This window comes from Arvicola amphibius, chromosome X, assembly GCF_903992535.2.
Source record: "Arvicola amphibius chromosome X, mArvAmp1.2, whole genome shotgun sequence".
Lineage (NCBI taxonomy): Eukaryota > Metazoa > Chordata > Mammalia > Rodentia > Cricetidae > Arvicola > Arvicola amphibius.
Genome location: NC_052065.1, coordinates 112,028,348 through 112,051,956, shown reverse-complemented (window position 1 = coordinate 112,051,956; position 23,609 = coordinate 112,028,348). Strand labels below are relative to the sequence as shown.

The 23,609-nt window shown below is 41.6% G+C and overlaps 1 protein-coding gene across 2 annotated transcripts in view; it reads left to right on the top strand.

The window, feature by feature from the left end:
• Dock11 (dedicator of cytokinesis 11) overlaps nt 1-23,609 on the top strand; it is a 190,370-nt gene that overhangs the window by 53,445 nt on the left and 113,316 nt on the right. For both annotated transcript variants that reach the window (XM_038316459.2, XM_038316458.2), the window contains exons 4-10: nt 442-524; nt 1,301-1,370; nt 1,961-2,056; nt 16,413-16,547; nt 19,072-19,249; nt 19,622-19,701; nt 20,869-20,952. In XM_038316459.2, coding sequence (XP_038172387.1) covers nt 442-524; nt 1,301-1,370; nt 1,961-2,056; nt 16,413-16,547; nt 19,072-19,249; nt 19,622-19,701; nt 20,869-20,952 — 726 coding nt within the window. The remainder of the gene's footprint in view (nt 1-441; nt 525-1,300; nt 1,371-1,960; nt 2,057-16,412; nt 16,548-19,071; nt 19,250-19,621; nt 19,702-20,868; nt 20,953-23,609) is intronic.

Sequence of the window (23,609 nt, the reverse complement as noted above, 5' to 3'; positions counted from 1 at the left end):
TTACAGATGGTTGTGAGCCACCATGTGGTTGCTGGGAATTGAACTCAGGACCTTTGGAAGACGAGGCAATGCTCTTAACCACTGAGCCATCTCTCCAGCCCTACCTCTTTATGATAAATGGAAAATAAAATTCCTAAGCTCAATTAACCTATGTAACAGGTTCGTGTGCTGTGAGGGCAAAGCAAGATCCCCATACCAACATTTCTCAACTCACTTCAAAAAGTCTGTTAGTATTTCGCCAGACTTTGGTTTGTGTGTTTGAGACAGGGACTTGCTATGCAGCCAAGGCTGGCTTTAAGTTCATTATCCTCCTTCCTCAGTCTCTAGTTACTGGTGACTCCAGGTGTGTGCCACCATCGTCAGTTCTGCCAGACTTAAAAAAAAAAGCATCTTTTTATTTTTTTCCAATGTCGAAAATGAGCGATTCCTATTTTCTTATAGTGTATTAAGACCTACAGCACAGATTGGCATGTGGTCAACTACAAGTACGAAGACTTCTCTGGAGACTTTCGGATGTTGCCATGGTAAGTTTTGAAGACAAGGGAAGCAGGAGAGTTATTATTATAATTGTTATCACTGTTATTATCATTGTTATTATTTGGCTTTTTAGAAACCTCTTCTGAAACCCCTGCTATAGTCTATAATAAATCAAACTTGAAACAACAGCCTATTTGGCTTATGCAATATTTTGACTAGTTGAGTGTGTTTTATCTTTGCTTAGTGACACTCTTCCCAGTAAGTGTGGGCTCACATGCTTTGGTGTGCCCATAGAGATCACAGAATGTAAGACATTTGTGCAACCCTGTATAGCATTCAAAAACATTTTCCCAGGAAAGAAACTACTAACATTAACAGTCCAGGTTCCCAAAGCAAACAAAAGGGAGAGCCAGAATGATACCGTGTTGCTTTCTGAGCTGTGAAAAGATAAAGTTCTGCCACTGCTAGCAGTCCTGGCATACGTTCCTTAGCAACTTCTGCTCTCCTTGACTCCTATCTGGTCTCTATTTTATCTTCGCAGCTGGCTGCATATGTGGGAGTCCATATATGCAAATAATGCAGGGCCGAGGAGGTAGCTTAGTCAGGAGTTCTTGCTTAGCAAAAGTCAAACAAGCGAACAGAAGCTGTGCGTGTTTACTTAGGAATAAGGTCTACATTTGGGAAGAAGACAGTACTTTTCCATCTCCCCGCTTGCATTTTCTTGTTTTCTCCAAAGAATGAAGTCAACTTTTTTTGCCTTTGTTCGTTGGTGATGGTTGTGGATTGTGTTCCATGTTGAGAGTAATTTTCTTTGGATTTCCAGCAAATCTCTGAGACCGGAAAAGATTCCTAACCATGTGTTTGAGATTGACGAAGACTGCGAGAAAGATGAGGTAATGCCAGGCCTTTCTTCAAGGCCACTTCTGCAGAAAGGGCTGCAAAGAAGACTTGAGGAGAGTTGCTGAAACCAGTGCCTATGAGTAGCTGTGGCCAGTTTTTCTAACCGATGAGTAGTTTTTTAATAAAAAAAAAGTTACATTTCCAAATGAGTTTTAGAAAATCTCCAATGAAATGGGCAGAGCCATGTATATAAATGTGTTCTCTTGCCTGTGTGATGGGATGGTAGAGTTACTTCTCTTGTTGGGCATGTGGGATGGTGACTTCATGTGGATTTGCCTCATTGCTACATCCCTCCTGGGACAGATGGTCTCGATGTCTGTGACATTTCAAGGTAGAGTTTTGACTGTTTGCATGACAAGGAGGCTTTCTTAGGAGGTGACTTGGACATGTCAGCAACTATGAGTGCCTGCTATGTTATACCACCTTTCGTGCTGTAGACAATAATTTCAAGTATTTATGGAGAGCAATAACTTTGTGTTTAACTAGGAAATGGGAATAGGGCTAGCTCTGTGTCTGCTAAGTGTTGATTACTAAATAAATGGTTGGCTGACTACTATTTACTGATTATTTTCTTCCATTTCAGGATTCATCCTCTTTATGTTCTCAGAAAGGTGGTGTGATAAAGCAAGGTTGGTTGCATAAAGCAAATGTAAATAGCACCATCACAGTAACCATGAAGGTAGGGAGTAGTTACTATGTTATTTCATCATTTGACATCTATTGACATCTATAATGAATCTGGAGAAAGGTTTATTTTCTAATGAGCCCTCATAAAATATTTTGTTTGAAGTTAACATGTAGAGTAATGCGTTTTATTTTGGCTTTAAAAAAATACGTGTACCATTATATTTTGTTCTCATTCATTCCCCTACCCCACCCCAAAAACCTCTAATGAAAGAATTTTTACAATGTGTGGAATTTTAAAGCGCCATCCTCAGAACAATGTTAACTCAGAAATGTTAATTTTTCAAAGACAGATTATGAAGTTCTTATTGTCTGATTAAGGGAGCTTAAGAAGGAAGTTGTTAGTCGAGTGAAGAAACAGGCATCAGAGGTTCCTATGTGGAAAGGAGTTTAATGAATCAATTTGGCTCTTATTAAATATAAGCGAGTGTGGGGAAGCATGGATGGCTAAGATGGGAGTCCCTTGTGTCCAGCAGCTTCATAATTCTGTCAGAAACACACCAACTTAAGTCCTACATGAAGCAGTGCCCGAGGGTGACCAGAAGAGCCTTGTTAGAAAATGGAGTAGTTTGACAACAGTGAATCTGGGTAAGGGGACTCGTGGGAGACAAAACCAAAAACACTGAAAGGGACAAAGTACCGCATAGAGCCTTAGATGCCTTGGACACGAGCTTGACTTTTGTTTAGGAGGCAGTGGAGAGCCATTAAAATCCAGAGGAAGAACAAATGAGCTTCTTAAAGATTCTCAGCAGAGAAACACATTATTCCATGGTACCAACTATAACTGTTCTTTCAGATATTCAATATAAGATCATGTGGTTTACTGAGGATGAGTCACAGTTCCATTAAGCATCGAAGGTCATTCTAGCTTTCCGATAGCCTGAAAGCAGAAACCGTGGGTATCTACCAAAGGAAGACTCAAATTCGGCCTTAATTTAATATTTTGCCTGCTGCTTCCCTTTAGTGGCCATGTCCTGTTCTCGCTTTCATTTTCCGGCCCCAAGATAATGAATCCAAGTTGTAGGATGTTTCCTGTGTATCTGTTGTATCTGAGCATGGGATTTTTTTCTAACCTGAGATAGTAAGAGAACCCTTTTACTGGGGGCTTAAAGTGTGCCAAGAACCATACCAAGTTTATTTTGCATCGCATTTTTATATTCTGCATTTGATCTGCATGGCAACCTCATGAAATAGGCACTGTTATTATTATTCTTAGATTAGAGCTATGGTAAGTTAGGCACAGAGAAGTCTTGATGGTTAAGCCGATCTCCAGCTCTGGGGATACTACTTACTGGGTAAGGTGCTTGCCGGGCAAGCATGGGGGCCTGGGTTTAGAATCCTAGTACCCACATAAACAAAAAAGCTGAGAAACATTACATTCAGCTGTAATCACAACACTTGGGGATGCTGAGACAAGGTGGATCATGGGCTTGCAGGCCAGCCAGTCAAATGAACCAGTGAGCTCCAGCTCAGGGGCGAAAAGGTGAAGGAAGCCACTCCATGTGGACTGCTAGCCTCTGTATGTGAATGCACAGGTGACTACGCTAGAACACACATGTGCATATGTGTGTATATACCACATACACAAGTCTACCAAAAGCAAAACAGAGCCCCAAGTATTCAGAAGTAGGGTTTGAGCCTCTGCGGGTCTATCCTCTTGGCCAGTACACTCTCATCCTCAGTACCTGAGTACCATAGTACAGGTCCTATCAGTTATTAAGTTCAGATGCACACGAGCGGAGGTTATAACTCTGTGCAGATTGTCAGAAAGGGCTTGTAGGATTTTACACTTTTAAAAAGATACAGAATGTACACACTTACGGGTTACAAAGTAAACTTTTGATACACGTATCATGCATAATGAGCAATGAATAGAACAGGGGAAATGGCACATGCATTAGCCTAAATATTCATCACTGTTGCATGTGTGTATGTGTGTGTGCGAGTGTGTGCATGTGTGCTTGTTTATGTATGTGTGTTAGAAACATTCAAAATAATCTTTACTTGCTTTTTGGAATTACCTGATTAATTGCTGCCAGCTGTACTCCACTGGTCTGTAGAAATTATTCCCCTCATCTGACTATACCCTTGTGTGCTATAGCTTAAACTCCATTCCCCTCCCCTAACATTCTCCAAATGTTAGCCTGCTTTACCTGCACCTTAGGTTTAGCACAGCACTAAGGATATATGCTACATAGAAAGCTAGATTCATAAGACATTGGTAAGAAATTAATATTTATTAATCAATTCACCTCAAGACTGTTTTCAATTGTTCCTCAAGTACCATTGAATTACATTTTGCTTTATGGACCACTTTTTAACTTCTTAAGAAGATAATGTTTTAGGTAAAAGAACCAGTTGCCTGTAAAAAAAAGTTCATGGTTTATACCTTCTTTCCTGATTTTTAAAATACACGTCGATGTAGTAGCAAGGCTAATGAATCCCTAAAGATGTCCTAATCCCTGGAACCTGTAAGTGTTTGCTTACACGACAAAAGGGAATTCAAGCTGCTAATAAGCCAACAGGGAGACCATTTTGATTTATCCAGGCAGGCCCAGAATAAGCACAAAGGTTCTGATATGTGAAAGAAAGAGGGAGACAGGAAAGGAGGGTCAGAGGGAGAGATGCGAGCAGAAGCTGGGGCAGGAGATGCGATGTGGCTAACTTTGAAGATGGAGAAAGGAGTCACAGGCCCAAAGATGGTGGGCATCCTCTTGAAGGTACAAAGGGGCAAGAGTGTGGAAATGGACCCTCCCCTACCTAGGAACCAGTTAGACTTCTAACCTACAGAACGACAGCGTAATAAATCTGTGTTGTTTCAAGCCATCCCGTTTGGGGTAATTTATTATAGCAGTAGAAAACTAATACAGTCAGCCAAAGATTGATTGTTCAGCTTGGCTGTTATCTATCTCTGAGGTTGAAAACTCCCATGCTTACAGGGGTCCAGCAGGAGCCATAAATTCACGGAGTGGATGGTAGATCTTAGGTAACCTGGTGACCACATGCGTGAGACAAAGATGTCACTTGCTACTTGGTTGCCATTGCCCTGTCTTGTTGAGCTAGGTTCTTTTCTTTGTCTCTTTTTATTCCCAGATGCTCACATTTCCCCCCCTCTTCTCTTGCTTTTCACCTCTTTCTCTCCCCCTCCCCTTGTCTTTTCCTTCCTCCCTCCTTCCCATCTGCCCTCTCTCTCCTACCCCCATCTCTGTGGAAAACAATTTTCATCGAATTCTTTTCTTTCTGTTATTTTTGAGATAAGGTCTCATATATCCCAGGCTAGCCTCAAACTTGCTTTGTAGCTGAGGACGAACTTGAATTTCTGGTTCTCCTACCTCCATCTCCAGGAATGGAACCCATGTATGCTAGGTCTACTCGATCAAATGAGTTGCACCCCGGCTACAGTTGTTTCTTCTTAAAGCCTCTATGAAATGGTAGACAGAGGAAGCAAAAACAACAACAACAGCCAAAAAACCCAAATTGGTCATATGAGGCTTCACAGGTTTTAACAAAATCGTTTTGTAATATAAGGGCCATGGTGAGGTTTGGGAGTTATTTCTGGTTAGTACCTTCATCTACTATGCATTGGGGATGTCTGTTTGGAATTTTTGTTGTTGTTGTTGTTTGTTTATTTGAGACAGGGTTTCTGTGTGTAGCCCTAGCTGTCCCGAAACTCACTCTGTAGACCAGGCTGGCCTCAAGCTAACAGAGATCCATTTGCCCCCCTGTCTCCCAAGTGGTGGGATTAAGGGTGTGCGCCACCGCCATGGAATTTTGGAAGTTAAGCATGTGTCCTGTACTCTTTGCCTTCATCTCTTAAGCCAAAGCAGTACTGTTGTATATGAGGATCTGCCAGACCTACAATGGGCACGAGAGAAGAAATGTCAATCAGAGCTTTCTGATATACTTTGCCAAAAGTTCTCTATCCTATATAGACTAAAGTATTTTAATTATTGTCCCATTGTGCACTTCAAAGTGCAAGGGCTTAGTTGCCCCTGGAGTGTTTGCTCTTGGAGTTGTACTCTGCTCGCTTTCTCTGTGAACAGAGGGGTTGTCAGGGTGGACAGCAAATGGCTGGAAATGGTAGTGGTCTTGAAGTTGCTAAACAAGGGGTCCTGTCCTGTGAAGCAGGGCATACTAAGGGCGTAGAGCTTGCAACCTTAGGTGCCCTGTCACGGGATGGGGAGAAGTTCTTCTGAAGTTTGTATTGGTTCAGGCTTAATAAGAAGCTAAGTGCCCAGTGGGGCGGAGCAGCCTGTCTAGCTCTAGCAGCAGCAGAGACAGAGGAGGTATAACAAAAGCCAAAGGTTGACAGAACTGGAGGTGTGCTGGAAGGATATTTTGTTTGTTTCTATTAGGTGACTCTTCCAAATAAAGACTGTTAATCAGTCTCATAGGCAAACGGGGAAAGATGATTCAGGTGTGCCGTTATCTGAGCAATTTCCCCAGCAATTGAGCAGGTTTATCCTGGGTGCAGCCAGAGTTCCCTGCCCGATGGGGGCCTCCTTCTGCACAGGTGCGATGCAGTAGGAGCCTTAGCAAACAGCCACAGTGCCTGAGCTCCAGAACTGACCCCAGATAATCTTTCTTTATCAGCAAATTCATGATTTAGTCTCTGCTAACTCCCAGTGGGCAGGAAACTGCCTCAGAAGGGTGTAGGTATTAATCATGACTCATTGGCAAAGAACAGCCCACTTAAGCCAAGCTTCTTCGTATTTTTATTTGAGTCTCCGTGAGGGGCTGGAGCTTGACACCAAGCTGCATATCCCTTTGTGACTGGCAATTGTACTTCTTCAAGCAAGTTATATATTCAGAAGTTTTTTTTTAAGAAATCATTTTTAAAAACGCAAACCAAAAAAAATTTAAAAATTCTGTTGGAGCAACTGGGCCTGGTAGCACAGGCTTGTAGTCCCAGCAGTCATAAGACCCCAGCAGGGGGTAGAATGAAGGGCAGCCTGGGTTATACAGTGAAATGATGTCTCAGACAACCAAACCAAGAGCACCATGTGGAAGCTGTCCCTTAAGATGTTTGAAATTATGCACAGCAACTGAAGCTTTTTGTTCTGTTGTTGTTTTTTGATAAACAAGTCCGAGTCTTTTCCCTAGACATTTGGGCTTTCCAGAGTAAAAGAATCAAAGAGCAAGGAAAGAAAGAATAAAACTAGAATCACAAGTGAAGAGGTAAAAGTAAAATGAAAAAGGATCAGAAGTTGCCCAGTTGATTTACCAGAGAAACCAGAAAACTTAATTTATGTGACCATTTGAGCAAGCAGCCACGAGGCCGAATGCAGTATCAGCGACACGGCCAAAGCGATTTCTGCGGGGACTGCTTTCAAAAATTAATCCTCCTCTGGTGCCTGCCAGAATTCTGCCAGGGCATTCCATTTGCTAGTGACGGTCCTTACAGGAAAGAAGGGTGAGCATGTGAACCACACTGAGTTCTTGATGCTGGAATAAAAATTATATTTTCCCCAGTGGATTGTGCCCCCCTCCCCCCGCCGCCCGGAACAGTTAAGTTATATTCAGTCCATTCCATTCACTGCAATCCTCATTATCTTTCTCAAAGTGCTTTCTGGGTACCCTCATTATCCCCCAACAAAGTATCACGAGACACTAGGCAGTGGGAGAGCTGCTAATGATAGATCTAGCTTCACAGTGAGACACGGTCACTCCACAGCCGTCACAGTGCCCAAGCACTTCCTCTCCCTGAAGAGGATGCTGGCCTTGTGCAGCTCTTGCAAAGGCTCTGATTGTTGTCTGGGCACAGTGACTGTTTTTCATCCAGCACTTGTAAATTGCCTTGTTGTCAGCAGTCATGTTAAGACAGGACAAGCTTTATTACAGTGAGCCACTTCCTCAATTCATGCTTTCTAGTTAATGGGAACCCATCCCGCGACCCCATTCCAATTCCTGGAAAAGGACTGAAGCGAAGCTGAAGATAATCATAGAGATTAGACGATCACTTAGGCAGAAACTGTAGTCCTAAGAGGAGCCTATTCGGTTGCATTCTCTTTCCTAATTAGCTGCTAGAGATATTTGCTTTATTAAACGTGTTCTCTATCACTGAGAAAAAAAATAATGCAGACTAGATAGCTGTGCTATCGGGTATGACCTTCCCCTGGTATTTAGAACTATTTTTTCTAAGGACTATGATGATATATGGACTAAGGAGCATTTTTGATCTTGAGGGTGATTTCTAGTTTCGAAGAGTTGTACATTCTTGGCTAACCCGCGGCACACCTACCTTTGTGGATCTTCTTGGCTCAGTTTGATCGCATTCCTTAGACACTCGACTCCCCATTTGCAGCAATTAAATGTTGAAGTGCCTCGCTGTGTTATTGCTGTTGCGAGGTCAACTGCCTGATGTATGACTCACTTCTCATGCCCTTTTTGCCCCCACAAAAGAGAGCCGTTTGTTATACATTCACAGTCCAAAAGTCCTTATTACTCTTTGACAACTGAAGGAGAATTCTCTTCTTGGTAGGGGGAGAGCAGCAAATCAAAAGAGGATTTCATTCAAGAAAGTATATATAATATGAAAGAAATTGCTGGGAGGTCAAGGTCACTGTGTGCATCGGAACAAGAGGAAGATAAGATCTATTATTTTGATTTTTTTCTCCATATGCTCCAACTTACTAGACAGCATCTTACAGTAAATAATATGGATTAATACATGTTTATCATAGGCAGGAGCTTTCTCACTAATTTGTTTTTCTGTTTTGATTCCCCTCATTTGGTGACTGCATCTCAAAACCTACTTTTTAGGTACTTGCTATATGCCAGGCAATCCTAGGAAGGAGTCATCAAATCCTTCACCAGATACACAAGCAATACTTGATTAGTCCACAAAATTAGTATTTGGGAAGGTAGACAGAAGTATCACAATATGCCCCTTCTGACTTACGACCTCTTTGGAGATATGAGACACACAATAAAAATAATTGTTTAATGATTGTTCAGGTACCAACTGCATGAACATGGGGTCTGAGATGGCCAGACCTTGAAGGAAGGGCATCCCAGAAGAGAATATGAATGTGGACACAGTACATAGAGAACACGTACTAAAGGAAGTCTGGTAGCCATGCTAGGTTAAGTTGATTTGCTCCCCGGTGTCCTTCTGTGCCTCAGTTTCTCTTCCGTGATGTGGCAAAGAAGATAGTGGTGACCGCACAGAGTTGTTTATAAGGATGAGCTGACATGAGCAGAACACTTAGGGTCAAGAAGACAGAAAGCATGCCAGTCACTATTATTTTCTGTTATGTGAATGGCGAGAGGTTAGGTCCTGACACGTGAGCCTGATTATGCAAGAACTGTGGTACCACCAATAGTTTAAGCAAGGAAAAAAGTTGGGTGTGCTGGGTCTTGCTTGCTTGGGGACTGGGGCAGGAATTTCACCTCGCGATTGAGGCTACTCTGGGCTAAAGAGTGAGTGAGACCCTGTCTCAAAAACAATAGATGGAGGAGGAGGAAGAAGCAAGTTCAGAGGAAGAAGAAACAGGAGGGAAGGACAGAGGAAGTTGAGCAAGGCCGTCTTTGTTGAAATAAGTCTGAGAAAATAATGTGTCTGCAATGATAAGGGAGATTGTAGATATCCTCTTTTATGGTTTGTTTCAAATGAGGTTTTTTTTTTTTTTTTTTGGTTTTTCGAGACAGGGTTTCTCTGCAGCTTTTTTTTTAGAGCCTGTCCTGGAACTAGGTCTTGTAGACCAGGCTGGCCTCGAACTCACAGAGATCCGCCTGCCTCTGCCTCCCGAGTGCTGGGATTAAAGGCGTGCGCCACCACCGCCCGGCTCAAATGAGTTTTAAAAATTTCCAGTGCTTGGCTATGATAGAATTACTCAAGAAAAATGAACATGATTCCCCCCCCCTCCAAGTTTCATATAGTGTAGAGTTGTGAAATATGTTAAAACGGGATAGGAGTATAAAATGATATGGAGACAGATGAGTGGGAGGTTGCCAACCTTCTGGAGGGGCTTCTCCAGAAAGACCAAGTCTTTGCCATTCTAGTACAATTAAGTGTAAGTCAGTGTTCGTATAAACTCTTGGAGGTGTTCTTTCCTACTGTTCCTTCCATGTTTGGTTAGAACAGTTCTGAGACTCTGTATGACTCTTGTTCCCCCCACCCACCCTCTTTTCCTTTGAGGCAAGAGTTTTTTTTTTCTTTTTTTTTTTTTTTTTTTTTTTTGTTTTTCGAGACAGGGTTTCTCTGCAGCTTTTTTGGAGCCTGTCCTGGAACTAGGTCTTGTAGACCAGGCTGGCCTCGAACTCACAGAGATCCGCCTGCCTCTGCCTCCCGAGTGCTGGGATTAAAGGCGTGCGCCACCACCGCCCGGCTGAGGCAAGAGTTTTATAATGCAGCCTCAGGCTGGTCCTGAATCTGTAATCCTCTCACCTCTGTCTCATGAGTGCTGGGATCCCGCTCTCTTCCTTTCACTGCTGTCCTGGCCATTCTGTTTAGTTTAACACAGTTAAGTAGATCCCCTGCCTCACTTCTGCATTGCTGCTATTCTGCATCCCTCCTATCCCGTCCTTATGCTTTAGAGCACCCCTTCTTGGGACTACTGGTTACTATAATGTAGAGGAAGTTTCCACACTCTAGGCAATACGCATAGCCAGGCACCCTTGTGGTTTGTTATATAAGATGATCAAATGTTTACCTAATTGGAAGGCAGGGTAGTAGTTAGTCTACCTTCCCTGCTTGTCTTCTGTCTTTGATGCAACTGAGTGACAAATGGCCTTCGTGACTGGTCCAGAAGAGGTCCAAAAGGTTACTGTCCCAACATCTCAGGGCCTTGAAAGGACTTGGCATGACCTGATCCCCGAGAATCAACTCTTCCAACTTGCTGTCATCCTTACTCTCCTAAATGGACCACTCTTTGGGATCCATGTTTCTCATAAAGGAAGATAAAAGAATATTCATCTGTGCTCACTCTCTAAGACAAATAATAAAGGCAAGGAGGATGAGAAGAATGTTGGTATTACAGAGAAACATTGTTCTATTGAATGAATCCTTTGAAAATATGTTGGTGGACAAATTATTTTTTCCTTTTGAGAAACTTTAATGAGTTTTAAGCATTATATTAGACTTTAAACAATAGCGTACCTTAATAGTCTAGAAGGAAACAGTATATTTTAAAGAAGAGATAGATGAATGAGGTAGATTTGGATAGAGTTCACATTGCAGAAAAATGCTATAATGTTTATAGGTACTTGTAGAAGTAGAAAAACAGTTCCAGAAGATGAGGCTCAAGGACAGTCCTGAAAGAAAGTAGAGGGAATTGTGTGATTATTCAGGCAAGAGGATCCCAGGCTAAAGGTGGGAAGAGAAAAGACTTAAAGGAGTTTCTTTGGGGTTCTTCGGTATTGTACATAAACCAGCGTAGCCTGGGTGGTGGGATTAGATATGCAGGTGCAGGCTCGGAAGATGGCACAGTTGCTAAAGTGCTTGTTCTCCATGGGGAGTTTGATCCCTCAGGACCAAAGTATAAAAGCCAAGTGCTGGAGTCCTTGTGATTGCAGCAGCAGGACGACAGAGGTACGAGGATCACCATGCCAACTCTGGGAGACTGAGGTTCACGGAGAGACCCTGCCTCTAAAAACAAGATGGAGAGAGCAATTAAACACACACACACACACTCTCTCTCTCTCTCTCTCTCTCTCTCTCTCTCTCTCTCTCTCTCTCTCTCTCTCTCTCTCTCTTTCATACACACACACTCATGCACACACACACACACTCACACATGCACTCTCATACACAAACACACAACACATACACATACACATGCTAACCTGAGATCATATCAGGCACCATATTCTAAGCTATGGTAGATATTTTATTTAAAATTTATTTTTATTATTGCTATTATTTGTTTTTTTTTTTGTTATTGTTGAGACAGGATTTCATGCAGCCAGGACTGACATCAGACGTTTGATCCTCCGGCCTCCACATCCCAAGTGCTAGGACTACAGTTGTGATCCACCATACCTGGAAATTTTAACTATTTCATAATACACATATGAATTATATGTTCATGGTATCATAGCATGAGTTTTGGAAACATGCATACATGTTATCATGTTTAAATTAGTGATCATGTGTTCTCATTTTTCATTTTTTACTGTGAAAGCTTTGCCTTCCTTTTTGGAAGCGGACAGTGCATTGCTCTGTGTGATTGCCTGGTTACGCTGTAGCATCCCAGAACAGCTTCTTTTCTCCACCTGCCGCTGATAAAGCCTTGCCCACCTCTCTCTTCTCTCCACCTTCCATAGATGAGATTTTGATTCACCATGCGTGAAAAGCCATTGCAGGGTTTGAGAGAGACTCTCTGTGGATGTCACAGGAATGTGACTCCAGTTTAAGTAGTGACCACTGTGAATTTAAATACATTTTTATTATCTCTGTTAGGGAAGATGTGAGTGGATATATATTCTCAGGTAAAACAGTTATCTATTGATTTCACGGGACTAGAGGCCTTCCGATGAAAACTATGATGTAGAATTATTATTTTAGCATCTATCTTCTTTCTGAAATGAAATTCCAAAATGAAAAATATATTTACCTGTATCCTAAATTTCTGCATCTTGGATATTTTGGAAATTTCTTTTTGGTTCTATAGGATTGATTTCGGATGCTCCTTTCTTCTTTGACAAAGGGACCTACAACTTCCCAGAAGTTCAAACCTAACCTAACAGTGCTAGAGAGATGGCTCATAGGGAGAGAGGTGGCTCAGAGGTTAAAGGTCCTTGCTGCTCTTGCAGAGGGCCAGGTTTGATTCCCAGCACCCATATGACAGCTCACAACCATCTGTAACCCAGATTCCAGGGCAATCTGAGGCCCTCCATTGGCTTCCATGGGCACTAAGCATTCAAGTTGTGCATATACATAAATGGAGGCAAAACACCCCTACACACAAAAAATAATTTAAAAATTATTTAAATAATAGATACATCATTGACTCTTAGAATGAAAAGAGAGTATAGCCATCTCCTGATCTGTCGTTCATTCACAAACCAATTTCTATACAGGGGTGACTTAAAAACAATTTCTAAGCCACACACAGAATCATATCCATGTAGTCCCAGCTATTCTGGTGTCTGAGGCAAGAGGATCAACTGAACCAGGAATAAAAAGTCATCCTGAGCAATGGAATGGGACCTCCATTGCAAAAAAGAGCAAACAGAACAATTCTTTGCTATGCAAATGTTGCACTTTGAATGTGTAGGCCATCTCACGTGTGAGTGTGTTTTTTTTTGTGTGTGTGTTAGTGTAACTGTCAGTCCAGGAAAGCTAATGTGTAACTTGTTCAGTGAACATCTAATATATGGGCCATCTCACGCATAAGTGTGTGTTTGTGTGTGGAGGCTAAATGTCAGTCCAGGAAGGCGAATGTGTAACTTGTTCAGTGAGCAACTAATTTCTGGGCCATCTCATCCGTAAGTGTATTTGACTGTGTGTGTATTTTGGGGGGGGGGGTTAACTGTCAGCCTAGGAAGGCTAATGTATAACTTGTTCATGTTCAGGGAAAAGGTTTGTAGAGTCTCATGACAAAATGACCTCCTAGCTCACCTGGTCCAATCAAACAGGTGAGGAAACTGACAGAAGCAGCAGCCTCGAGGACAAATGTCAGAGGGGCTTCTGGCTGAGGGTCAGGATCCTCAGCCTTCGTGACATCTGCTCCTTCCAAGTGCTCTTTTAGGCAAATGCTCTCTCTCTGATTTCTGAACTACCTAGCAATTATGCCTCGCAGTGACACTGTGTTATAGGGGGTGATTGCCTATAATTTCCCTTCCCTAATCTTGGAAGTGATGGCTGCTGCAGAATGTCGTTACTTGGTGAGACAGCTGCACACGAAGGCATTTGTGCAGATGGTAATTTGACTCTAGGCCACAAGTGTTTTGCTCCATGCCTTTCCTTCTCTGTCCTCACTTTGTGGCTGACTGTGGGCTTTTCATGCAGATTTGGCCAGCTGCATCACTGAATCTGTACACTTTGAGTTGTAGATTTGTTCACAATTAAACTTTTAGTTGAGTTGCAGGCTTTTAAATCATACTAATTTTTGCCTAGAAGATATATTGATTTTTGTCATGTAATTACTGTTGTAACTTTTAAGAAGTCTTAGATGCACAGTCTCAATGCTCAGTAAATTAGTCATTTAAAATAAGCTCAGTATGTAATTTTAGGTTTTCTGGTTCCATTATTTTATTAAGAGATGCAAACCATTGTCACGAAAAATACATAAATATAAATGACATGATCACCAACGTTGTTGTTTGTTTTTGAGATAGGATGTTATATAGCTCGTACTGACCTTGAGTTCACTGTATAAGTCAAAGACAGCCTTAACCTTCTGATCCTTCTTCCTCCTGAGTACTGGTATTACAGGCATGTGCCAACATGCCTGGATATAACAGTCATTTTGTTTAACATTTTTTGCATATTTATATAAACTTTTTTCTATAAACACGTGTTAATTGAATATGCATTTTGGGCATTATATTATATTACATTGGTATAATTATATTGCTATAATTATACATATTAAATATGTTTTCATATCTATGAAATACTTGAATACCTCCAGTTTGAAGAATCCCAAGTTCACTGATTTCAGATTTTCAGTTTAAGGATGTAATCTAAAATGCTTCTCTGACCCCAGGCACTTTAGTTAAAGGCTACTCAATTTGTATATCAATAAACAAAAGACATAAATGCACATACAAGCACACTCTCTGTATTTCTGTTTCTTGGTAAAGTAACATTTGTGAGGCTCTACAAAACAAGCTGATGTTTTCTGCTTGTTCTCCCTTCTGTTGATACCATATAGCCCATATACCTACTACCTGAAATAGAAGCTGTAGCATTTATCCGTCTGACTTGGCAAGAAGTCCCTCATACTAGTACATTTTTGTATTCATTCACAAATAGACAATACTTAAACAAGTTCAAAATGTTTGTAAGCATTATTATTATTTTACTTTTTTCCTAAAAGAAATACCCCATAATATATCTATATAATTTAACTTGTTCATGCTATGGAGAAATAAATTGTTGATGTTTCAAGATGCTTTGGCAGAGAAGTTAAGTAGTTGGCAGGAATGATCGGGTCCAATAATGCTCTTTTTGTGATATTTAAGTCCTTTAAATATCAGATCACAGATCATATTGGGTTGTCAGCTGGGTGATCGCAAATGGGAAGCTTAAATCTTCCACTTTTGTGAGTAAGACATTATGCATAGGCGTGTATTTCCTCACTAATCACTTGGAGTCTGTTTTTCTGGCTCTGTTACTATTCTCATTCTGGAGTGCTTTCAGACCCACTATCCTGGGGAATTATGACTGCAGTAAGTTTTACTTTCGCTATGACAAACGCTTAAAAAGCACAGAAACATCAAAGGGTTTGTAGTCCCCTCCGCACTCTATTCATTGTGCTCTCTGGGAGAAACAAAGGGGGAAGAGAAAGGCATTTGGGTAGTCTTCCTCTCTTCCTCATTCCTGTAGGCAACAGCCTACTCCCATCTCTGATCACATGGCTCAGGCCCCTTGGGCCCTATTGATTCAAACTTCAACACTCAGGCAATTGGTGAGGCAATTGATGATTCTCTCTGCTTCCCTGGGAGAAAGCTGTAAGTGGGGGTTTCAGGAGCAAGAGGCCCAGTCCACTGTAACTGTTCTGTGATATGAAGGTGATGTAAATGTGCATGCCTTTTAATACTTGGACATAATTGGAAAAGATCTACTTGTTCCTTGCTGTTAGACAGAAAAGGATACTGGGTGAAGAGGCCAGTGATTCAGATTTAAAAGTGCTTTATACATTTTCAAGTGTATAAGTAGTCACCATTATCAATATATTTGATTAGCTAAGGGTAAATTGCTTGACATCATAGTATCTTTAAAGAAATAAAGAACAAAGCTAAGCACAATTCTTTCTTATTTATTTATGCATTTATGTATGTATGTATTTTGTGTGTGTATGCATGTATATGTGTGTGTATGTGTGTACCTAAGTGTATATGTATGGATACATGCTTGCACATGTGTGTACCTAAGTGTATATGTATGGATACATGCTTGCACATGTGTGGAAGTCAGAGGAAACTTTCAGGAGTTGGCTTTACCCTTTCACCATGTGAGCCCTGCGTATCAAACTCAGGTCAATGGGCATGGTGTCCAGTGTCTTAACCTGCCAAGCCTTCTCACCAGCCCAGAAACCTGATTCATTACAATTTCTGGAGATTGTCTGACAATTGGTCAGATACTATGGCTGGCAAGATGTTAAAGGTTTTTGGTTCAAATAAACAGACCTTCTGCCGTGAGTATAGGTCACAAGTGGATCTTGGCTACATTCTCCTTCTAGGTGTTCAAGAGACGGTACTTTTACTTGACGCAGCTTCCTGATGGTTCATATATTCTCAATTCTTATAAAGATGAGAAAAATTCCAAGGAGTCTAAAGGTTGCATCTACTTGGACGCATGCATTGATGTTGTTCAGGTAAGGCTATTGCAGTAATCATTCTTTCTCTTTCTCCAAGTGGGTTGTTGATGAACTATTACAAACCTCGGCATTTCCCCTCTTGGTTGATGGCATCTCCATGCCCCTAAACACCTGTATTAGTAACCTCTAAACCTCCTTACACCACTTCCATTCAGGACCAGTATTTAAAAGTTTATCAAATCCTTTGAGTCTTACTCCAAACTGCTTCTTGATTCACATTTTTTTCTGAATTTTCCCCAGTATTTCTCTGGGTATCCCTTGTATACTGCCTACTCTAGAATTTTGCTTTTTTCCATTTAAGATTTCCTTTTTATCATTACTTCTTTTTATGTGTATTTGTCTATCTGGGTATGTGCACATGCGTGCAGGTGCCTGAGGAAGCCAGAAGAGGGCACTAGATTCCCGTGGAGCTGGAGTTATAGGCAATTATCCCTGTCTAAAGTGGGTGCTGAGAACTGGACTCAGGTCCTCTGTATGAACAGTAGATATGCCTAAACACTGAGCCATCTTTCTACCCCCAAATCTTGCCTTCCTAACTCCCAGCTTACTGTTTTACTTCACTCCATCTCCCTGAGACAAAGAGCGGATCCCTCACTTGTCTCTTTAAAACCTTTGGGTCTTAATTTCCTGTCTCACAGAGGAAAATTGAAAGCTCTTACCAAGGCATTCAAAGCCTTAACCTGTTGTCTAGTTTCATTCCTGTGCATCTGTGTTCTGATCACAAGCTGTGTATTCCATGGACTTCAGGCATATTTGTGGCTTCCCTATTTCTTATTTCTTTATTTTCCTGATGCTGGGAATGGAACCTAGGGTTTCGTGCATGCTACACAACATCCCTAACCCATGTTTTATTTTGACACAAAGCCTTGTTAAATTACTCTTATTGTTTAAAACTCAGTTTAAATTCCCTTTCAACCATGAAGTGCTTTCTGTTTCCTTCCTCACTATCATTTCCACCCAGTCAAATCTAGCTCCCGCTCCTCTGGGCTATCCCTTGGCTGTTTCCTTTCTCAAAAGCACACTTTAAATTGTGTTTTGTTCATTCCTTTTTGGGTTTAGATTGCAAAGGCCCTCTCTCGCTCATTCCTGGAACTCCTATAATAATTAACAAGGCTGCCCACACCTTAGGGAGTTAGTAAGTGTCTATTGATTTGAATTCCTGGTGATATAGAGAAAGGTCAGGTGGGAATGAGAAGGCAGAGAAATGACCAGGAGAGGAGCATTGTTAGGTGCTGTGGCACTGTAATTCAAAATAGGAACATTGAACTAATGAAGAGGCAAGGGTGACTGGTTCAGTCACTTCAATTTATTTGAGTATTTTCAAAGCTATAATGTCAGATTAATAACATCTTCCTACTCCATCCAGTAAGATTGCTGTGAGGTTCAAGTGAAAAAAAATTAAAACTGTAGCCATCTTTGTAAACCCAACATGCTTTTAACTAGGTCTGGTTTGGTGTGCAGAGTGCTGGGGCTCAAAGTTCATGTCTTGAGCACACCCAGCATGGGCTCTACCTCTCAGCCTCAGCCTCAGCCCCAGCCCAAAAGTTTTTTTGAAATAAATAATAATCCGCACATTTTTTATTTGACTGGAAGAAAAGAAAGGCAGACATGATTGCGGAGCTTTGCCAATCAGCCCTCTTCCATTGACCTTTCTCGTTGTTCTCCCACAGTGTCTCTTTATGATTCCCTCTCCTAGTGTTTTCAAATGCCGAAATCATTACGGCTTGCTATGTGGTTTAATTTCACCCTTTTCTGTTCTTTGGAGACGGAAAGTAGGAAAGTCGTGGGTTTCTTCTTAAATAATGACCGTGCAGTGGAGAGTTATTGATTTATGACCCTTTCTTGAAATGATTGCTGAGGGCAGGAGAGGGGCAGCCACTTCTTTTGTCAGGACAGAGAGGGTGGTAAAATGTGTTATTAGGCTTGAAGACAGGATGGGGTCTTTTTTCCTTTTCTTTCTGTTCAAATATTCCGTGTGGGCCACTTCACATCTTATTGAAAGTCACAATTTGACGTGAAACAGTTAGGGCCTTCCTGCCCCAGTGATACTGCTTGATCTTGTGCATGCTGCACCCAGTCACACCCCTGTGTTCATGAGGAGAGGAAAAGGAAGCATTGCATGTGCTTCTTGTCACATTTTAGCTGGCTTCTAGCATCTAGTTTCGAAAAGTCTATAAATAACGCAAGGGAAATTTTTGGATGAAGAGAGCAAAATGTGTTCTTGTTTTAATGGTGGTGGTTTGGTTTTCTAAATGTGAAGGGTCGCAAAGGCCTTAAATGATTGATGTCTGGCTGCCTTTTGTCCTTATTGCGGTTTGCTCAGGCCGGGGAGGAGCACCAAAGATAGGTTTGGTATGGTCTGGGAATGTCTGTATCTTATTGAAAGAATTAATGGTTTTGTGAAAGTGTGGGTGTACATATAGGCTGAGCTGAGGGGAAAAAATAAATAAGAGAACACAATTAATATAAAAAGGGCAGCTAATCTAATTGAACAGGTGTTTTCTTTTCTCCCCTTCTCTAGTGCCCCAAAATGCGCCGTCATGCTTTTGAACTCAAGATGTTGGATAAGTATAGCCATTATCTGGCGGCTGAAACTGAGCAGGAAATGGAGGAATGGTTGATAATGTTGAAAAAGATCATTCAGATCAATACTGACAGTTTAGTGCAAGAGAAAAAGGAGACAGCAGAAGCAATACAAGGTAAGAACCATGAAATGACTCATTCTTAAAGGAGGCCCTCATCTGTAATCCCTGGGAATGGCCTTTGGGCTAGGTGAAGATAGAACCTCCACAATGAAGGCCAACCTGCTTCCTCCTGAAGGATGGACTGCAGGCTTTTCAAAGAGTTGGTACTGCATGGGCCCTGACACTTGAAATACAACCATGCTGAAATGGATAAGAAATTCATGGCAGATTTTCAAAAGTCCATTAAAGTTTCCCCGGTGCTTTCATAATCACAATTCTTTGCCATAAATCTAGCAGGAGAGGATGGGGCGGGAGAGAGGATAGTCCTCTTAGGTGATTAGCAATGCTCTGTATGGTTTGGAACATCTGCTTTCCATGAATCTGCAGATGATGAAACAAGCAGCCAAGGGAAAGCCGAGAACATCATGGCCAGCTTGGAGAGGAGCATGCATCCGGAACTGATGAAGGTATATCTTTCTTCTGGCAGCTCACCTTCCACTGACATGATGCAGGGCAAGCTGCTCAGGCTTCAGTGCTGTATTACATTTGGAAATGTCATTTTCGAGTTCAGACACCTCCCAAAATTGATTAAACAGGTATAAAAAGGATGGTGCATTCCACACGAAGGACTCGGAAGTGTCCACTCTTAGCATGGAAAAATCTTTTTTTTCTAGACCCCCCAAAAAGGAAAAAGAAGCACACCAAACTTCTAAGCTTTTGTAGCCTTATTAATTTTATCTACTATTATTCAATTTCATTGATACATATCGTTAGATAAATATTCTTTCAGTGGGCTAATGATGCAGCTTATGCAAATGGTATTCAGTCCAATGACACATGCTAATTTCTTCTGTAAATTATGTGAATAATTTACTCAGATAAAGACTTTGGTGAACAGCCACTGTTTGTGCTACTTCCCCTTATTTGTGGAGTTTGAAATAAAAAAATGTGAAAGTAGACAGTTATTGTCATGCGTATCTTAGTAGGATGTACATTCTCTCTGTTATAGTGAATTAGAACTCATAAACCATTTGTTCATTTCAATTGTTGTTAAGGCTGCTTACACAGTTTACTTTTGTTTTTCCCCTGGACTTGTGATACAAACACAGTTCTGGTTTTCTGTTTTAAATTCACCCTCTCTGAAAATGTAAAAACATCTTTAAAGGATCGCAACCTGCTCATGACCCCATGGTCTGTGATTTCTGAGTTTGTGGGTTTTAGCTGAATCCTTCTTGTGGTTTTTAGTCCTGAGAGATGTGTAGTCATTATCTTCCCGAAGACAATAGAGTCCGAATCGTGTATGCAGCTTACAGCCAACACTATGGAGATGTCAAATATGGTACTGTTCTCTTTTATTTCTTGCTTGCATCCCAAGTCTTTTGGATTTATTGTTTTATAATGAGCACAAAACATAGAATATTTAGGTCTTATGGAAATGTATAATAATCAGATCTTAGTATTAATCTCAATGATGGTGATGCACTCCCCAGCCAATCAAGTCTTAAAAGCCATACTACATGCATGGGAGCAAACATGGCCTCTTGTGCCACTGATCTGTATAAATGATAGAATTGCCTGACATTTAGTCTTGTTTTGAGGGAAATGAAACAATGTTATGTATCTTTAAATTTTAGTATGGCAGAGAAACAGAACAGCTGAACAAACTCAGTAGAGGAGATGGAAGACAGAACCTCTTTTCTTTCGACTCGGAGGTGCAGGTATTGATCTATTTCTAATTCAGATAAGCATGAGGGAGGTGGAGCAGGTTGGTGGTGGTGGTGCATGTTCTCTGAGTTGACTCCCCGTTCAAGAGGACTGCTAATAGCGTGGGACAGAATGTATATATCTGCTCCTTGGTCTCTTAGATCCTTGCATCATGCTGCTTCCCATGGGTAATTTACATAATGCCTAAAGATGATTAAGTACAACTGTGGTCTAGTGGCAATGAATAGCTACAATATAGAGAGTACTGCATTTAATGAGATGTGGATTGTCTCCATTTGATATTGGTATATAGAACAGGAGAAGTTTGCAGAATATAACGAGATAGTTTCTAAACTAAGAATATTTCGCAAAATTATCTGGGGGAGTGAATTTTTGTTTTCTTCTCCCCCTTTCTATATGAAATCTTTTTCTAACAGTTTGTTGTTGTTATTGTTGTGTGTGTGTGTATGTGTGTCATTTGTGTAGGCAAACGTATCATGGTGCACATGTGGAGGTCAGAAGACAACTTTGTGGAGTCTGTCCTCTCCTTTACTCCTTAATGGGTCTGGGGATTGAACTTACGTTGTCAGGCTTGCATGGGAGTGCCTTTACCCACTGAGCCAACTCGCTTTTGTTTTCAATAAAAATATTACATGAACATGGCAGCTTTTAGCCCAGTAAAAACATTATTAGGGCTATATAAAAGAGCTTGAGGAAAACTAATTTTGCTATTTCCTTTTCCTTCATGCTTGAAGAGTTCTTGAATCGAGTTCTAAGTGTGACTTGAAATTGAAAACGTGTTTATGCGTGATGCATACAGTAATGAAATTACCATGTGAAATTGATAGTGTGGGGTGTGCATGAATGTGTACAGGGTGTAACACCCGATTCTGTGTTACCCCCTCGGTACAGTTCGCGCGCCACTGTACCTTACGCGAGTCGGACAAGGGCCTGGAGATTGAAAGAACACACAAAGAGACCTGGGTCATTCGGAAGGAGATCAGCCGAATGCCATTTATTTAGCCTTGGGGAAAATCTTATATACCCCACTCCTGCCCAAGGAATTCCACCCAGGCAGGTGGGAAATTACCTTATCTAACTGCTGCACAAGGACTTCCACCTAGGTAGGTGGGAAATTACCATACCAACAATAGAGTCAACAATGCCCTACAACAAATCACCAGGCGGGGCAGAGGGAGCACAGGAACAAACAGGATGCTTAGTCATCTGACCAGAAACTGTCCTCAAGATGAGCCCCAGGGACAAGGGCAGACCCGGGCCCTACATAAGGGGGCATGTGTGTGCACCTTTCTATGCACCTATGACAGCCTGAATTTAGCTTGGCGCGTCTTCCCCCATCACTCCCCACCTTCTGTTTGGAGATGGATCTCTCCCTGAACCTGGAGCTCACTGATGTAGCCGGACTGGCCAGTGAGCCCCTGGGATCCACCTGTCTTGTGTTCCGTGCTGCCCCCAGCTCTGGGTTTATAGGTGAACAGTGTTGTGACAGTTATTTATGTGCATAGCCAGGCTCCCTCCTCAGGTCCTCAGGCTCGCACAGTAGGTGCTTTACCCAGTGATTCTAGCCCCAGCAAATTAATTTAAAAAAAATTCTATTATCCTCATAGCAGTTTTGTGTATTGTTTTAAAGTCAGGTATGTGATAGATAGATAGATAGATAGATAGATAGATACATACATACATACATACATACATATATACATACCTACATGCAAGCATGCATACATACACACACACTGGTAAGATGTTCCAGTTGGTAAAGGTGCCTGATGACTTAAATTCCTGGAACACACTTAAAAGTGGAAGGACAGAATCAACTCCAGAAAATTGTCCTCTGACCTTCACACATGTGCTATTGTACACACACACACACACACACACACAGAGAGAGAGAGAGAGAGAGAGAGAGAGAGAGAGATTGAGAGAGAGAGAGAAGCAAATGTAAAACAAAATAGAATAGCAAGTTTCAGAGACGGCCGCTCTGGGACACTCGTTCAAAAATGTACTTGTTGCAAGCATGACTGAGCCTTTGCTTGCCCTGGGTGATTGGGCTCTAATTGAACACGTCAGGCTCTTTGCCTGAGTACAAAGGAGGCAATTGACAGTGGTTGAAACTGAATCCAGTAGCTTTAAAAACTTGTGGCATAGTGTTTTTGTGGTTGGGAAACTGAACTGATTTCTGTGTTTATTGGGGAGCTACAAATGAGAGAAAACCCATAGGTGTGGATGAATCTTTAAGCACAACCAAGGTGAATTTACCGGTGACTGTGGAAGGTCACCTCACACAGAGTAACTCCTGTTGAGTCAAGTAAAAGGTGAAATGCTCACCCAGAATTTCAACTTCCTCTTCTGGTCACATTTCAGTGTGGAGAGATAAGATTTTTGTCTGTGCCCTTAGGGAATAATGAAACGCTCCTTTGACTGAAGGGGTGTGGCTTCAACTCTGAGCTGCAGGGCAAGGCCATAGAGCTGCAGGGCAAGGCCATAGGTCTCAAGGTTTATTCTTAGGTGCCTCAGAAAGGAAAGGACTTGGGGGCTGGGGACACTTTGGGCCAGTTGCTCCACATTCCGCTGTCTGAGTAAGACAGAAAAGAGAGCAGATAAATGGGCAGAAATTAGAACTGATCTCCATGGCAATGACTTGCTTCAG